Source organism: Suncus etruscus, chromosome 1 (genome assembly GCF_024139225.1).
Source record: "Suncus etruscus isolate mSunEtr1 chromosome 1, mSunEtr1.pri.cur, whole genome shotgun sequence".
Taxonomy (NCBI): domain Eukaryota; kingdom Metazoa; phylum Chordata; class Mammalia; order Eulipotyphla; family Soricidae; genus Suncus; species Suncus etruscus.
Genome location: NC_064848.1, coordinates 42,073,562 through 42,092,204, shown reverse-complemented (window position 1 = coordinate 42,092,204; position 18,643 = coordinate 42,073,562). Strand labels below are relative to the sequence as shown.

The 18,643-nt window shown below is 37.5% G+C and overlaps 1 protein-coding gene across 2 annotated transcripts in view; it reads left to right on the top strand.

Annotated features, from left to right (window-relative positions):
* Positions 1–18,643, top strand: part of TTC39B (tetratricopeptide repeat domain 39B) — a 122,666-nt gene that overhangs the window by 28,474 nt on the left and 75,549 nt on the right. The window contains exon 2 of one of the 2 annotated variants that reach the window (XM_049769363.1): positions 4,567–4,601. In XM_049769363.1, the coding sequence (XP_049625320.1) occupies positions 4,567–4,601 (35 nt within the window). Of the gene's footprint in view, positions 1–4,566; positions 4,602–16,151; positions 16,266–18,643 lie in introns of those variants that run through there. The other variant, XM_049769364.1, reaches the window with a different exon arrangement.

The following is an 18,643-nucleotide window of genomic DNA, read 5'->3' as shown; positions in this document are numbered from 1 at the left end:
AGGCTGTTTAAGAGGCAAGTGCCCTATTTCCTGTACTATCTCTCTGTGATTGGCAATAGGCTTAGTTTGCTCTATCCCTTTTTCTTCTTGGGTGTGTGGTTCTTGGAATTGTAACAAGACTCCCACATATGTGAGGCAAATGCTTTACTGCTAATCAATATCTTTGGTCTCTAAATTTCCACTTTAAAATGAAAACATGTTACTTATTCTTTTGTCAGCCATCATGGTAAAAATTATCCTTTCCTCCCTCCTTCCCTCCCTCCCTCCCTCCTTCCTCCCTCCCTCCCTCCCTCCTTCCCTCCCTTCCCTTCCTTCCTTCCTTCCTTCCTTCCTTCCTTCCTTCCTTCCTTCCTTCCTTCCTTCCTTCCTTCCTTCCTTCCTTCCTTCCTTCCTTCCTTCCTTCCTGCCTCCCTCCCTCCCTCTCGTCCTTCCCTCCCTCCCTCTCGTCCTTCCCTCCCTCCCTCCCTCCCTCCCTCCCTCCCTCCCTCCCTCTCGTCCTTCCCTTTCTCTCTTCCCTCTCCCAGCTCTTCGTATATTTGTAACTTTCCATTAGGAAAATATAAAGTGTTAGAGATTAATTCTAGGCCTCCCATCTGCAAAGCTTGTACTCAATCTCATTGAACTTTCTTTCCTGCCCAAATTGTTGTCACCCAAAAGAAAAATTCCATAGCCCAATTTAATAAAATCTCTATTGTATGATTCTTTTTTTTTAAATTTTTCATTTTGAATTATGAGAACAAAAGATGCAAAGAAAGAAAACAAGGTAAAGTTACAGTGGAAGGACAATCATCCATAACATAATTCTCAGCAGAAGTCCCTTTGCTGATATATTAACATTGAACTTTCAGCCAAAGAACGTTAAGATAAATAAAACAGAATCCATGTACAATTACTTTGTCCCTCAAGTCCCCAGATTGTAACACATTATAATATTTCTTAACAGCACACAAGGCAATCTAAAGCCATAAAACTTGCGTAACTCCTTAAACATTAGAGGCATAGTATTTTTTACATTTCCATGTACATGCATATTAGCTTAAGTTAACCTCAAATTTTAAGTGTTTTTTTTTTTTTTTTAAGGATTAGAGTCAAAGGAGCACAGTAAAAACGGTGTTAGAGTGGCAATTGTTGTTTGCATAGGCCCACCAAAATATGAGAGGCATGGAAAGGAATAACCTTGGCCTAAATACAAAGAGATCCTACCCCCTGAAGTTTCCTGGCATAAGACCAACTTTAGGCTTCAGGCAAGTTATCGTCCAATCTAAGACATTGTCCGTAGTGCCAAAACACTTTTCACACAGTCTCTGTTGTTGGTATTATGTTTCTGTATTAAAGATCCTGGAATATGCATATCCTACATTGAAGTCATGATGTGGAGCATCTTCTCGTTTCACCTCACCATTAAGGGCAATGCAGGAAGCCCTGTCCTGTAAGCAGGTCGTTGTTGTTAAGTCTTCTCCGTGTTAAGGGAGGTCTCTTTTGAGCAGGTCGATGTCTGAGCAGTGGTAGGGTCTTCCGTGGTAGAGGATTGCTTCCAGGTGATGTTATAGACAAACCTCACAATTAAGGGGCAATACAGCAAGCCCTGTTCAGTAAGCAGGTCATTATTCTTGTTAAGTCTTCTCAGTGTTAAGGAAAGTCTCTTTTGAGTAGATCGATGTCAGAGCAGCTGTAGGGTCTTCCCTGGTAGAGGAATGCCTCCAGGTGATGTTATATACAACCTTGGATGTTTTGTAGATGTATTCTCTAGATGAGGGGTGAATGGAGAATGCCCATTCTTCTGAGGCCTGTGCCAGGTCTTTATGTCAATGTTCAGGGTGTAAGGTCCCATTGCACTACAAGATTTGTGTGTTCCCATCTCTATTAGATAAGAACTTATTGGTATGTATAGTATTTTCCCGTTTTAGTGTGCCTAAGCAAACAAGAAATAAAGCCACGTGGCACTATCAGAGTATATGGGGGCGTAAGAACATTTCCAACAATACCCATGACTTGGTTCAAACATAAGCATTAAACTGAGGGATTCTTTCACACCAAATTCCATATTGAGCAGTTCACAAAGAGAAGATAAAAAAAAAATGGGGGGGGGGGAATCATCACTGTATAAGAAAATATTCAGCAAAAGTTATAGCTGTCAAAGAAAACACCCATAAAATGTTGAAAAGACATAAGTGTCCTTTTTATGCCTTTTAAAATAGTTGGGTGGGTGTTAACTCCAGGGCACCACTTTGGTCTGTGACTTAGGACTCTACAGTACTTAAGTTAGAAAGGGTAAATGAGGAGTAAAGATGATAGGAGTTAAGGAAGTTAAAGAGAAATATGATCTTTTGAAGGGGTATGCAAAAGGTCAGAGTACAAAATGGACATTCTGCATACATAAAAACATAATTCAATGATAGTGAGTACTATTAATGTTTCTGCCCCCGCGTGATTTTGAAAATATAGACTGGAAAGAGATTACCAGTGACTTCAAGAAGCTGGGAGGCCAGAAGTTCAGAGCCCCACCCAGACCCTCCCTAAGGAGCTGAATGGATAATGGGGGAAAGTCTAGGGTACCTTCAAGCTCCACCAAGGGGCCCAACTCACCGGCTTGCCCAGGCATGTGGCCTGGGGAAGCCCTGGAGATCTGGAGCAAGGCGGTAGAGGGGTGCTGGGGTTACCCAAGTCCTGCACCCCCCCCCCAGGCCTGGTTAAGAAGGCCTCTGGCATGGCGGGGGCCTGCTGAACCCCATACTGCTAGACTCCCTGCTCCCAGGAAGGAGAGATCGTATGATTCTTAATTTATGTCACATGGTCGGTGCCTTGGCCATCCAAATTCAATTCATTCATTTATTAAGCAACATGAATTTATGCTGGCATGAATTAATGCTGGCAGTTTTTCTATAAATATGATAAATAAGAAGATGCCTGTACATAGAAGACATAGTAATCATGTTAACAAGATGATTAGAGATTATGATAAGTACTTAGAATGAAATAAATCAGATAAGAAACTATAAGCAGTTAGTGATTTTAATTAGGCTCATCAAAGATTGCCTTTTTGGGGAGATGTCTTGCTGACCTGGAAATGGAATGATGAAAGTAAGTTGACCATGGAAAGAGTTGAATGAAGGACATTCTAGTGAAGATAGAACAGTGTAGGCAGGTTTGGGATACATTTAGTTTGTTTATAGAACCAGAAAGATAGATCAGTGGGGCAAGTAGTATCTGAAAGGGCCCCGTGGGTGGAGAAGTTGGAGAAGAAGTTCAGAAGATGGAGAGCAGTGGTATGGCATAAACTTATTAAAAGAGGAAATATTGGGCTGGAGAGATAGCATGGAGGTCGGGCATTTGCCTTGCATGCAGAAGGATGGTAGTTCGAATCCTGGTATCCCATATGGTCCCTCGTGCCTGCCAGGGGCAATTTCTGAGCACAGAGCCAGGAGTAACCCCTGAGCGCTGCCCGGTGTAACCCAACCCCCCCAAACAACAACAACAACAACAACAACAAAAAGAGGAAATATAAAGGATAATTATAGGTCCACAGAGAAAATACAGGAATGAAAACATTTGCTTTGTACGTGGCTGACATTGATTTGAATCTCTAGTACCACATATGGTCCCCTGAGCACAACCAGGGATCACTCCTAAGCCCAGAGCCAGAAATAGCCTGTGAGTACCACCACTGGGTGTGAACACACCCACTCAGTTCATTCCCAAATAAAGACATGTGGTGAAGGATTGAGTGGAGGATGTTGAGTAGAGGAATTGGGAGGTCAGTGATGTCCTTGTGCTTTGGCTATGATGATAATGGTGGGATGTAGAGTGGAGGATACTTTGAAAATTAGACAAGGTTAAGGTTGGGGCCAATCATGGATTTGATTTTTGCAGCTAACTTGGCATTTTGAGTTGTGAGCTTTTAAGTATATGTTTGTGATTATATATACAACTGAATTATGTGTGAGATTGTGAGTCATGGCTTGAGTCTGAGATTTGTGAATGTAACATGATTGTGGATACATGAATACACTTTTGATTTTCCCTGTTGTACTTTTTGAAATTCCAGAAGCATGAAGGAAAGGGTATCCTGTGCCCCTTGTATTGATAAAACTGGAAGCTGGGTGGTGGCAGACAGAAGAGTTTGGAGGGTTGTAAAGTTAGATATGATGTGGAGGTCCAGAATATCCAAATTGGCCAGCTATGAGGAAGGATTAGACTTAATTGAGCAAAAAATATTTTTTTTTGGTCTGGAATAAGTGAGATGGAAGTGAAAGGTAACTATTGTAATCACATTTCCTTAAAAGTAGCTCATTTTGATTCTTGGCCAAATGTTTCACCACCCTATTATTTGAAAGTAAATATGTGTATGGCTCTTACCTTCAATCCCTTGGTTTCTTTGAAAGGAACTCCACTGAGTTTATTTGAACAATTTTGTGATATTTCATCAAAATTGTCTCCTGTCCCCCACCCTCTTCTATTAAACCCTGAATGTATATATACATATACAAACACAAACATTTTTCTTTTATATTTAGAGTTCTAGATTCCTTTGAAACTCATTGTATTTTTCTTTCTGTTCTTCCCCAGGACATTTTTGAAGATGCTTTGGAAACCATTTCTGTGTAAGTAGTAACATTAAAAGTATATAGTGATTATACCCATCTATGGCATATAAAAATAACAACATAGTATGAAATAATACTTAATTAAAATAATCATTATTTCCTTAATAATTTTTATTGTGACCAACATGAATTACAAGTCTTTCACAGTTATATTTAAAATACATAGTGACATTGAGTCAGGGATATTCCCACCACCAGTGTTCTCCTTCCTCCAATTCTATTCCCAGCATCCCTCTCCTTTGCTCTCTGGACTGCTAGTGTAACTGGTCCCCTCTGTTTATAGCTTGTTGAAGATTGAGTATTGATTCTGTTGTTGACTTTGGGTTTGGTGTTTAAGTCTGATCATTTTGTAAAAATAATCATTATTTTATAATTAAATATAAATTTAACTTAATAAAGTAAATATAATTAAATTATAAAAAATTTAAAATGATTCTTAATTCTAAAAGCACTCTAATTACATAACTCATTTATCAGCTATGATAAAAGGAATATTAATCTTGAAACCATCTATGTCAGGTTGGAGAGATAGTACAGCAGGTAAGGATCTTGTCTTATACACAGCCAAGATGTGTTCAATCAAATTTTGCTTTTGGTTGATTTTTCTATAAGCCCAGATAAATTCTGCAATTATTTTAAATACATCATGTTAGATAAGTAATAATATTAATAATAATATAACAATCTGCCATTGCTAGACATTTCGGCATTTTGGCTATTATGATCTTAAAAAATAAAACTAAACAATGAATATTTTTATTTTTATATATTTGTCTTATTTGTTTATTTATTTGTTTGTTTATAGGGTTTTCCAGTTCCCTCTATGCAATTCTATATCCTAGAATTAGTCAGAGTAATAGAAATAACATGTTCTTCTTTTATATTTTCTATGCTTCATGAATATCCCTTTTTTTTTAATTTTATTTATTGATTGGTTAGTTTTTGGACTACACCCAGTGGCATTCAGGGGTTACTCTTGGTTTCTGCACTCAGAAACCACTCTAGACAGGCTGGGGGACCATATGGGATGCAGGGAAGCGAACCAGGTCCCTCCCTAGTTGGCCGCATGCAAGGCAAACACCCTACTGCTGTGCTATTTCTCTGGCCCCTAATGAATATTTTATTTAACTTTTTAAAAAATAAATCTTTATTTAAACATCTTTTTAGTGAATATAAGATAGTGGTTCAAGGCAAGGGCCCAAGGATGTGGTGCTGTTTGGGTTTTGTGCTGCTGGAAATTATATGGCCATCCTGGTACTACTGGGGGGTAGGAGAGGGTGTATTTCCAGGGCCACATCTGGCAATGCTTATGTCCTTCAGGACTGTACCCAGGAATTCTCTGGTGACCATATGGTGCCAGGGGTTAAACTGTGAGTGGTCATTTGCAAGGCATGTGTCCTAACACCTGTAATATCTCTTCAGCCCCTTTGGCATATTTAAAATTAACTCCAAAGTTTAACTTCACAAATTTAAGATTACTGAATTCAAAGTGATAATGCTTTTATTGTTTTTGATCTGTTTCAAATTGTCATTCTGTATTAATCAGTTTTATTACTAAAACAAAGTAGCACAGATTGAGTGATTTAATGTAAATTTATTGTCTCAGAATAATGGTTTTTAAAAGCTTGACGTCAGGGTGTCTGCCTGGTCAGGCTGGGTAAATGCTGTCTCCCTGCCTGGCAGATGGCTACCTGCCCTAGAGAGAGTGAAAGGGAGGAAGGATGACCATGAGGGAGGTAGTACAGAAGGAGGAGGAGGGGAAAAGAGCTTTGTGGTGATTCTTACAAGGATATTAGCCCCTGATGAGGGTCCTGCTCTAGGACCTCATTTAGTTCCAGTGATCGCCAAAAGCTTTATCTCTCATGTACCGAGGACTAGGGCTGCTCTATATGAATGAGGAGAATACAATGCAGTCCATAGCACATTTAAGAATTTTTTTTTTTTAAATCAGTTTATGTGACTAGAAAGTGGTTTTATGTAAACTGGCTGTTACATTCTCAGAAAGTTTTGCTACTTAGACAATATATATATATATATTTTTTTTTTTTCGGTTTTTGGGTTATACCCAGCAGCGCTCAGGGGTTACTCCTGGCTCTATGCTCAGAAATTGCTCTGGCAGGCTCAGGGGACCATAAGGGATGCTGGGATTCGAACTACTGACCTTCTGCATGCAAGGCAAACACCTTACCTCCATGCTATCTCTCCGGCCCCTACTTAGACAATATCTAATTTAAAAAAATGCATATTGTCATTGCATAGTACCTTATATTTTCTTTCTATGAAATCAAATCTTTACCTTTTTTGATTTATTTCTGTTTTACTTTTATATATCAATGAATTAAGAATATATGCACTAAAATTTAGCCATTTTTGCTACGTAGATATTTACCCTTTTATTTTGCGGGGGTTTGAGGGGACAGGGAACAAACCCAGTGGTACTCAGGACTTATTCCTGGCTCTATACTTAGGGAACTTTCATGGTGATGCTTGGGGATTATATGCAGTGACAGGTACTGAACCCAAGTGAGCTTAATGCAAATCAAGTGCTTTATCCTCTCTATGGCCCCTCTAGTTATTGTTTTTATATAAGTTAAAAATGTGTATATTTTACAAGAATTGTAACTTTTTATATTGATTTTTTGAATAAAAAGCTAAATCATAATTAGGATTACAAACAGAATATATCTGACTACATAATCATTGTTATTGCATAATTTTTCCTACTTCATGTCTACCCTTTTTTTTTAAAATAATGATGCCGAAAAACCCTGCAACTCAGTAATAAACTTAACTTTACATAATAGCTGTACCCCTCCTTTATTGTGTGCAAAAAAAACCTTGACAGTCTGTGAGGATTATGCAGTAAAATATGGGCTACTTCTTTATTTTGGAAAATCTTTGGTCTTATAGAAGGTTTCTATATTCCCTTACAACCTTTTTATTTCCTATAATTGGTTTCTTATATTAGCATAGTATTAATTAGTATACATAATTAGAATTATTAATATACAATTAGTATTAATTAGTATAAATGTACTATTTTTAATCAAGACTTCTTACTAAAGTCCTTATTTTATTTATTTACTTATTTATTAATTAATTGATTTCTTTTGTTTTGGTTTTTCGGACTACACTCATTTGATGTTCAGGGGTTACTCCTGGCTAAGAGCTCAGAAATCGCCCCTGGCTTAGGGGGACCATATGGGATGCCGGGGAATCGAACTGTGGTCCTTCCTTGGCTAGCGCTTGCAAGGCAGACACCTTACCTCTAGCGCCACCTCGCTGGCCCCAATTAATTGATTTATTAATTTTTGGTTTTTGGTTCACACCTGGCGGCACTCAGGAGTTATTCCTGGCTCTCTTCTCAGAAATCACTCCTGGCAGGCACGGAGGACCATATGGGATGCTGGAATTCGAGTCACCATTGGTCCTAGGTCAGCACTTGCCAGGCAAATGTCCTACTGCTGTGCTATCTCTCCAGCTCCCTTATTTATATTTCTTTAGTTTTTACCTTGTGTCTCTTTCAGATATCACAAGATGTTTAATACTTATGTCTGGTTAAGCTCCTGACAGTTTCTCAGACTCATTTTTGAGGAATATCGACAATTTAGTCGAAATTTAGTTCAAAGCAGTAATTTCGTAGACTGCCTTTCAGTCTACAAATTTTTCAGTCTACAGATTTTTTTCTTCTTCCACATGATTAAACTGAGTCTGAGTGTTTTCAGAAGGAAACCACAAATCAAAGTCCTCTTCTCACAGCATTATATAAAGATACAGTTTTATATTGAAGACTTGCTATAGTTGATGCTAAACTTGATCACTTGACTTATGTTTGACAGATCTTTCCAGGAAAGACTTACTCTATCTTTTCCCCTCCTGTACTTGAGAAGATAATTTGATTGCGTAATTTAAAAAATTGCTTTGAAGGTGAACTTATTACTCACTTCCTGGACACTTGTAGTTATTCAACTCCGTCACTGCTGTGCCACGTGTAGGTGTTGGCAAGCACAGAGTGTGGGCTAGAATGGGAGATGGCAAGTAGATCCAGAAGCTAGAAAAGTATCAGGTTGAGGGTCTAGTGATTGGATTCAGCCGTGGAAGCCACTACTATTCCCAGGTGGAAGTTGAAACAGTGGAACATCAAGTAAGGTTCAGGACTCAAAGATGAAAACAGGTCAGAGTTGGGCCCGGAGAGATAGCACAGAGGTGTTTGCCTTGCAAGCAGCCGATCCAGGACCAAAGGTGGTTGGTTCAAATCCCGGTGTCCCATATGGTCCCCCGTGCCTGCCAGGAGCTATTTCTGAGCAGACAGCCAGGAGTAACCCCTGAGCGCAGCCGGGTATGACCCAAAAACCAAAAAAAAAAAAAAAAAAAAAAAAAAGAAAACAGGTCAGAGTGAACTGTGGGTAATGCACATTAACTTTTGGGTTGCTTTATCTTTGCCTCTGTGAAGCACTGTCAGTAATGTAGAGTGACAATTTTTGTTTTTTATTTTTTAAGTTAAATGCAAACAAAGTTGTTTTTGATTTTCAACAGGAAGAGTTTGGAAGTTTCTACCATTTTAATGAAAAACTGCATAAAAAACAGTAATATCTTAACTAGATGAGGAAAATATATGTAGTAAAATATATCATCCTTGACCTCAGATCTTATAGAGAAGGAGGAGGACAGAGAAGGAAAGAAATCATAGCAGAAAAAAAAACCGGGGGAAATAAGGAGGGAGCAAGGTTTGGGGCTGTAGCTATTCTGTTGATGTGGGAGAGTGGTATAGCTATAAAGTCATACATAGCCAGACTCAACAACACTAAAAATATGACATCAGAACTGTAACCACTGAATTTTGTAATATTTCAGTATTTACTTCTTAAAAACAAAGATGTTTTCTTACATAATTCAAGTCCTGATATCTAGTTTATTAAATTAACATGGTCACAGGGCTATTATCTAATCTCAGTGACTAATTCTATTTTTTTACTATATAAGTATAAAAATGTTAAATTAATTTTTTAATTAAAAAATGTTGCAAGATTGTCATCACATTTAAAAGTATTACTGGGGCTGGAGCCCAAGCACAGTAGTAGGGTGTTTGCTTTGCACACAGCCAACCCAGACGGACCCGGGTTTGATCCGTGGCATCCCATATGGTACTACAGCCTGCCAGGTTTCATGACTTGTCTTATAATAGCTTGTTTGAATCAAGACAGAAGGATATATATTGGCTATTAAATTTAACAATGCCACTCCTTGTCAGAATCATATAATACAATATAATATAATAATATAACTCATATAATCTATGAGTTTGCATGTCTCTAAAAAGAAGACTCCAATCTCCCTCTGTCCTAAAACTTGAGGTGGCCACACCCTCACAAGATGCCTCTTTCTACCTGGTGGAGGTAACTCTCCCTCATTTATTAATTCTAGTCACAAGTTTCTCGCAGGCTTGTCCCAGGTCCACACCCTCAAATGTAGGACTGCCTATATTTGACTGTCCTATATTTGAACATACTGCTGTCTGATCACAGTGGCTTCTTCCTATTCATCACAGGTCTGCCTTCCTGTATTGGCAAATCCTCTAACCTTTCTCCTCCACTCTACCTAAACAGGTTACTCCTCTGTCATCATTCCATTTCTTATTCTGTAACTGATTGTTACAACACAAATTTATTCTCTTATTGTTCCATAGGTTGAAATGAGTTTCACTTAATCAATACCAAGCTGTCACCAAAATCTTGCTCTTGAGAGAAATTGTAGGAGAAAATCCATCCACATTCTTGCCTACTTCCTATTCTAGAACTGTGCTGCTTGTATTCCTTGGTTTATGGGTTTTTTTTTATCCAAAAGGACAGAATTTTCAGGTTATCGAGCTTCCATGACTGCTTCAATTTTTTGCATGTGGCGCTTTCCCACTGGCTCTGGGCTTCCAGCGGCCACTTTGAGCAATGCCATAGTACTGTGGGGAGAGATGGGATAGAACATCAGGTTCACACTTGGCTGCATTCAGGGGGTCATGTGGTGCTGAGGATTGAACCTGAAGCTCCAAGCTCGTTGGGCATGTGTTCCAATTCTTTGATTCTGTCATTGGCTTCATGGCTACTTTTTTGACTTTTCTGCCTTCCCATGATAATGCGATTTATAGGAATGTGTGTATTTGGTCAGAGAGCTAACTAATGTGAATTTCTTATATATATATATATATATATATATATTTATATATATATTTGGTTTTTATCCATTGTCTCTAACTCATAAATCCCCAGACTTTTTTAATTACTTTGTTAAGTGATACAAATGTGAGGTTAATGATGCGAATCTTTAGGATGCCACTCTGAGAATGGGGCTGTTACTGGATTTTAGAGGATTGTAATTTCTATCCCCACTTCCAGATCTCCAGAGAGGGTGCGAAGATAGAGATTAAGTCTAGCTACCAAATAGTCAGTGATTGACCAGTCATGCCTATATAAAGAGGCCATTATGAAAGTCCTCATATGAACAACTCTGAGAGCCTCAGAGTTGAGCAGTAGAGTACTTTCATGTGCCATTGGCTGGGCACTGAGCTCCACGAGGACAGAAACTGCCTTGTTAGGAACCTCAATCTATATATACATCCCCTTATCTGACTATTCTGTATTGTATAGAATCTTTTGTAATAAAGTTGTGCTTTAGTGAGTAAATAGGTTTCCTGAGTTTTGTGAGCCATTTCAACAAATTAATAGACACTCCCTTCTACCAAAAGGGTTGACCTCTGACTTATAGTCAGCTGGGTAATACATAAGGACTGGTCAGCTGGTCAAAAGGCCTGGTTCTCTTGGAAGATTGGGCTTTTAGCCTTTGGTATTTGATGTGCATTCTGTGTAGATAATATTAGAACTAAGTTGAAATCTGGGGTATCTGCTTATGTTCAAGAATTATTCATGGTGTGTGAAATTTTCTACTTATACTCTTCCTATAAATTGGCCTTAGGTCCTTTATTTTCCACCCTGTTATAAGAATACTTGAGATTACATTTAGATCTCGTCCAAATAATTCTATCTAATTTCATGATTTCAAGATCCTTGATATAATAACACCTATAAATTCTCTTTTTTAATGTTAAATACTCATGTATTAGAGATTAAGAATTTAAAATCTTTTGGGGGCTATAATGCAGTGAAAAGAAGCACATATGTGAGAAAAATATATACATACATATTTTATTTGGGGTTGGTTATTTCAGCATGATATGATCTCAAAGTATTTAAAATTTCAAAAAGACCCCTTATATTTTTACACTGCAACATTTTTATGGGAGATGGTCAGAAATATAAAGTTACTTGTTATTAATCAGAAAATATGAAATTAATTTCAATTTGTGAAAGGAATTTTTAAAAAATAACTAATTTTCAGACCAGCTTTAGGGTTACAGAAAAATTGAGAAGATAATACAGTGAGTCTCATTTACCTTAGAATCAGTTTCCCTTATGATTGCTAAATTTAGTAAGCATAATTTGTGATTAGTATCATTAATGATAGTAAATGAGCCAATATTAGCTTATGATTTCATTAAAAATTATTTAGAAAAATGCAAGAAAGAATATACATCACAGATAGTGATGGGGCAGCCTAGAACTTAGTTTTTATGTAATTGGTTATGACAGTTTTTTAGGATTTTCCTTCTTTTTTAATGAGCTTGGCTATTTTTTTGGAGTTTGGAACCCTAAGGAATTCTAGTCAGATAATTTTCAGGTTGTAATGAATCTGTTGTTGTTTTTTGTTTTTTATTTGTTGTTTTTATTTTGTTTTTTTATATTTATTTTTATATATATTTATATTTATTTTTTATTTGTTGTTTTTTATTTGTGTTGGGTGACTCTTTTTTTCTCAGAGTAAGAATGGGGACCTGGCTGCAAAGTCTTATGAAAAATGCCATTTTCATTACATCATGTCAAAGGTTTAGATTATTAACAAGGTTTAGCACAGTTGAAGCTGACCTAGATTACATGGGAGGTATTGTGTTAGGTTTCTCCATCATAAAGTCACACTTTTCTTGTGGGGAGGGGTATTTAATCCACCCCTCATCCTCCTCACTACTCACAGGAAGGCAGAGAATCTGCATAAATTATTTGCATATGTAGGAGTAGATTGCATTAAGACAATCACATGTTAGAAAACTGACTAAATTGCTGTATCTCTTCCAATGCTTATAAAGAAGTTTTCTAACCTTTGTTACATTCTGAATGTGGGTAAATTGACTTCAGCTTGAAAGATTTCTTAGTAATTCACCATTTTAGAAATTTTTTATATTTCCTGCCATTTTTTATACTTTCCCAAAGATTGTTCAGAAACAAATTAGACCAATTATTATTATCATCATTATTATTATTATTATTATCATCATTATCATTATTATTATTATTTTGTTTGTGTTTTTTGTTTTTTGGGTCATACCTGGCAGTGCTCAGGGGTTACTCCTGGCTCTCTGTTCAGAAATCGCTGCTGACAGGCACGGGGGACATATGGGATGCCGGGATTCAAACCATCCTTCTGCGTGCAAGGCAAATGCCTTACTTCCATGCTATCTCTCCGGCCCGACCAATTCATTTCTTACAAATACATATTATTTGTAACAATCATAGCTGTACTTAAACTTTCTTTGACACAGGAAAAACGAATGTTATTTTTATCAGTGAGAAAATGCAGGGTTAAAAAACACCATTAATGGGTCCGGCGTGGTGGTGCTAGAGGTAAGGTGTCTGCCTTGCCAGCACTAGCCTAGGACGGACCACGGTTCGATCCCCTGGCATCCCATATGGTCCCCCCAAGCCAGGAGCGACTTCTGAGCGCATAGCCAGGAGTAACCCCTGAGCATCACCGGGTGGGGCCCAAAAACCAAAACCAAAACCGAAACCAAAACAAAAACAAAACACCATTAATAATTTTTGTAGTTGACCTTCTCATTCTCTTTTCTTAAAAAGCCCGATCTTTACAATACCAATTGTCTGCATATTTTTTTATTAAATATATTTTTTATTTAAATAACATTATCATATTTGGGTTACAGTCATAACCAGAACACCCCCCCTTCACCAGTGCAACATTACCCCCTCCCCACTTCCCATCCCCTACCTGCATTCAAGACAGGCACTCTACTACAGTAATTTGTTTTTAAGTTCAGTAAGTTGTATTTTTTTTCCTTAAAGGATAAGAGTAAAATATATATCTATATCTATATCTATATATATATATCTATATATCTATATATCTATCTATCTATCTATCTATCTATCTATATATATATATATATATATATATAGTAAAGGTGTAATAGTGGCAATCGCCAATGTTTTCATAGGTCCAGAAAAATGGAGAAAATGGAAAAAAAGTCCTTGACCTGATTACAAAAAGGCCTCACCCCATAAATTTATTGGCATAAGACAGACTCTGGGTTCCAGGCATACCAGTCTATCCAACTCCAGTCATTCTCAAGGTCCCGGTGAAACTTTTGCACACTTTAGCTATAGTTGGTATCAGACTTTTATATTTAAAGACTCTGGATTCTGTGCATTTCTTTCATCAAAGTCAGGCTGATGTGGAGCATCCTCTAGTTTCAGCATATCATTAAATGCAGAGTGATCTGCCCTGCATGCAGACTATTGCTGAGTCGCCTGGGTGTTGGAAGTACTCTTTGGAGTAAGTCACTGCCAAAGCAGTGGTAGTTCTTTGGTAGAGGCTTGGATCCTGGGAATGTTAAAGACAATTGTGGTTGTTTCCATAGATCAGGTGTGTGTGAGCAATGCCCATTCTTCTGAGACCTGAGCGAAATCATTATGCCAATGTTCAGGGTAAAAGGCCTAATTACATTACCAAATTTGTGTTCCCATCTCTATTAGATAAAAACTTGTTTGCATATGTATTATTTTCCCATTTTAATGTGCCTATGCAAAAGAGAAGCAATGCCACAAGATATTGTTGGTGCATCTGAGAGCCAACGAATAAAGTCCAACATTTCCCGTAACTTGGTATAAACGTGAAATCTATACAGAGTTACTCTTCTACCAGTATTGCTTATAAAACAGATCTCACAGGGGGAAAATCAAACAATCAAATAACTAATCTAGTGGGCAAAATTGTCACTATATGAGGATATTTGAAAAGTTATAGATGTAAGGGAATACATCTGAGATATACAAAAGAGATGCATGTGACCCTTTTATGTTTTAAAAAGAAAAAAAAAAGAAAGAAAACAAGGGTATTTGAAGACAACAGGTGATAGTTGAGTTTGAGACATGCTTTGCAGCATTACAGAACCCTATATTGTCCTTGAACTAGGGGTTATGCTGAAGCTGATTCTGGTATCATGCAACAGTCCATAGTTTGATGGGGGCTTGAGGGGCCATTGTTTGCATATTTTAAGGTGTTCTGTGTATTTTTCTTTGAAGCAATGCAGTACATATCTATCACATTTGTTTTTTTGTTTTTGTTTTTGTTTTTTTTTGGGGGGGTGAAGCAATATTAGACTTTCTTGTTGGTATGTGAGCTCCAGGATGTTCAACTTCATACTACACTTATTATGCCCAGACCTAAGATGTGGCTGGCTATCCATTGTATTTATCAACTCTTTTAGAAATATCAATAGTTAATAGTGAGTTGTATTTAGAAGTAAATTATTATAACAGTGTTGTGTGGAAAAGTTAGTTGATTCCTTGTGAATAGTTTTAAGGAAAAATGTATATATATATACATGTGATACATGTGTGTTCATATATATATATGTATATAGATGAAGTAAATTTAGCAGAATATTAGTGTTTATCTCTGGGTTACTGCACTGGCTTTTCTTATTTTGCTTTATTCATGTCTCCCAAGAATACATTATTTCATAATCAGGACATATCAAAATACATTATCTATTATTTTTATTTTTGGATGAAATAGTGAGCCTTATAATAAAAATGGGTTAGTTCAAGTATGGACTATAGCACTAAATTCAAGACAATATAGCTATTACATCTCAAATCCTAAACCATCTCAAATCCTAAAAATTCCAGAGAACTTGAATTTGCTATAATTAATACTTTAAGAGTCCTAGAACATGAATTTCTGCTCTAGCCTGGGGAATACTAGCATTTTAATACTAGTTATTTTTCCTTTAGAAGCAAAGTGACAATTTGTTTTCTCTCAATTGACTCGCTCAGGATAGAAGTGAATTTCAGGATTAGGTGAAAAATGATCAAAAGACACTATAGACTTTACAAATCCAAGTCTTTTGTATTTTCCTTGCCTGTTTCCTTAGGATAATTAAACAGTGATGGATTAGAATTAGGTTACAGGAGAAGCTGAGTGGGAAAATCTCCCAGCATCCTTTCCTGCGGAAGCATCAGCTAAGGCGGTGAGTGTTGCTGCCACTTTAACTGACAAGTCTTACATTCTGCTCTGGGAGGTTCTGGGATGCTGTCAGCCGCCTCCTGGGCAACTTCTTTCTCACTCCAGAGAACTGTCTCACTGGAAGTCAAGAAATAAAGCTGAAATTGAGGATTTTTTTTGTTGTTGGCTTTAAAACGGAGGCTCGTTTCTTCTTTTCTTTTGGATGACTTTTTAAAAAATCTGATAGAAGAGAGAGGGAAAGGCATCTTTACTGTGGGGCTGTAGTCATTCTCCAAAGTTACAGCTGCTCCAAATCTTGTAAGTATAGTGCATTTATTTAGCTGTCCTGGTGTTATGCATATAAGGTTCTCTTTAAAAGATGTGACAATTTAATTTAAGGAAAGCTATGCCAAATTAAAAACAAATCGCAGTTAAATTTTATTGGAGACCTGCAGTTTTTGTTAATCGACACTGTCTGTCAAACTTGCCAGGTCTCTCCCCCACACCTCAATACCACCCAGCTCCCTTTTTATAACTTCCAACTGTGAATGCTGAATCCGCGAAAAGCGCTGAATCAGAGAAAGAGCTGCAACCCTGGATGCAGAATTCCCGGAATGCCATGGCCGGTTTTCTGCCGCGGCAAGGTGTGCTTGGGGCTGCAGAACAATGGAAGGATGATGTCGGCTCATTTTTATTCATGGTGCTGATGCTTGGACCTTCCTTACAGAGTTTGTTGTGTTATGATGATGAAAACCTTGGGGAGGGGATCAAGTTACCTGCTTTTCGAAAAGCCTAAATTGCTAGTCTGGAGTCTTTACCAATTTGTGCTTCTTGGCTTCCTTGACTCCAGTCTCTTTGTAATGGATTACAGTAACTGGGAGTTAGCAGAAAGGGACCTTTGCGCGACCACCCTTTTCTGATCGTGCATTTGAGTTGGTGCCATTTTTTTTTTCTTTACTGGTGACGCAGACCCTTTAGTTCAAACATCTGTCCTTAGTCATTGTGTCCCACTTTTCCTTTTGGGAATTCGCTGGAGGCTAGAACTGCATCATTGCTGAATTAATAATACTCTTGAACATTTTGTGAAGATCGAAGGTTGAATTATAGTTCTTATAGTAACCTCATACATTCTTGATCTGTCCATGTTAAATGAAAGTCTTGCTATTTTAGTGGACTGATTAATGTTATTTGCTGGATTAATCTCATTTCTCTATCTTAAAATCACATTAGCTAAAGCAATTTCTAAAGGTCAATATGTTCAGAGATCAGTCGTCAAAATACTTTTAAATATCAATTGCTAACAGTCATCTTTGTAGTTGCAGGATGGGTATGTTTGACTTTGGTGACGCACTCTCTAAGCTTTGTGGGAGTTAAGTATTTTGGTTGTTTTTATGCAGGATAAAATAAATCAAGGATTAAAAAAACTTCACCACCTAGAGATCAAACATCTGCTGTTTTTATTTTTAAACATTTTTTGTCATTCCTAACACAGCAATTTAAAATTTTAATTAGGAAGGATTTCTAAAAGCTGGATATCTGCCTTAACAAGACTAGCAAGAACTTCATTCATTTTTATCCATAATTCATTCATTCATTTATTTATTCATTCAAGTAATGTTTGCATTTGTCACAAACTCTTGCCAGGTTCTGGGCTATGATGCAGAACAAGTATTATATTTGTCTTCATGAGGTAGATATTTTAGCAGGTGAGAAGAAGTAATTTAAAAATTAGTTGGTAAAAATTAAGATACATTTTCAACTGTATTAAAATAGGTACTTTGCAGCCAAATATAAATAGGACATAAATAGTTGCAATTGATCTGTCCCAGCTAGATATTCTAAAGTCACAGAGCCCTACAATGCTTGAGGGTCTGCTGTCATATTGGGCACTTATGGGTAAAATAGATCCACCTGCTCTGTAAAAGGTCTTAAGGATTGGAAAGAGAAATTGCTATTTTGCTGATATTATGCACAAAGAAGGAAGGACTTCATTTTTTTTTTACTGAGTCTCTGTTGTAGGCCAACCATTATTTGGCACTCTGTACTTTTCCCTTCTACGTTGGAACTATAGAAAGCAACTAAACCCACACATAAAAGAATTATGTAAGTTGTTTAAGGTTACACAGGTTGTGAGTGGCAGGATTATAACTTGATTTTTTTTTTTTTTTTTTTGGTTTTTGGGTTACACCCGGCAGCGCTCAGAGGTTACTCCTGGCTCTATGCTCAGAAATCACTCCTGGCAGGCTCAGGAGACCATATGGGATGCCGGGATTCAAACCACCGACCTTCTGCATGAAAGGCAAATACCTTACCTCCATGCCATCTCTCCAGCCACCTAGAACTAGACTTTTTTTTTTGGTTTTTCGGGTCACACCCATTTGATGCTCAGGGTTACTCCTGGCTAAGCGCTCAGAAATTGCCCCTGGCTTGGGGGGACCATATGGGACTCTGGGGGATCGAAACACGGTCCTTCCTAGGCTAGCGCTTGCAAGGCAGACACCTTACCTCTAGCACCACCTCGCCGGCCCCAGAACTTGATTCTTAATGAGGCTTGATTTCAAGTATCTGTCTCTTCTAATGATACCCAAACTTGGCTTTATCTAGGTAAGTACTGGAGTGGGAACTTTGATTATAAGAGGTTTCTCTGGACTGTGGACAACTAGGTTTAATAGTACATATGGATGCATATATATACA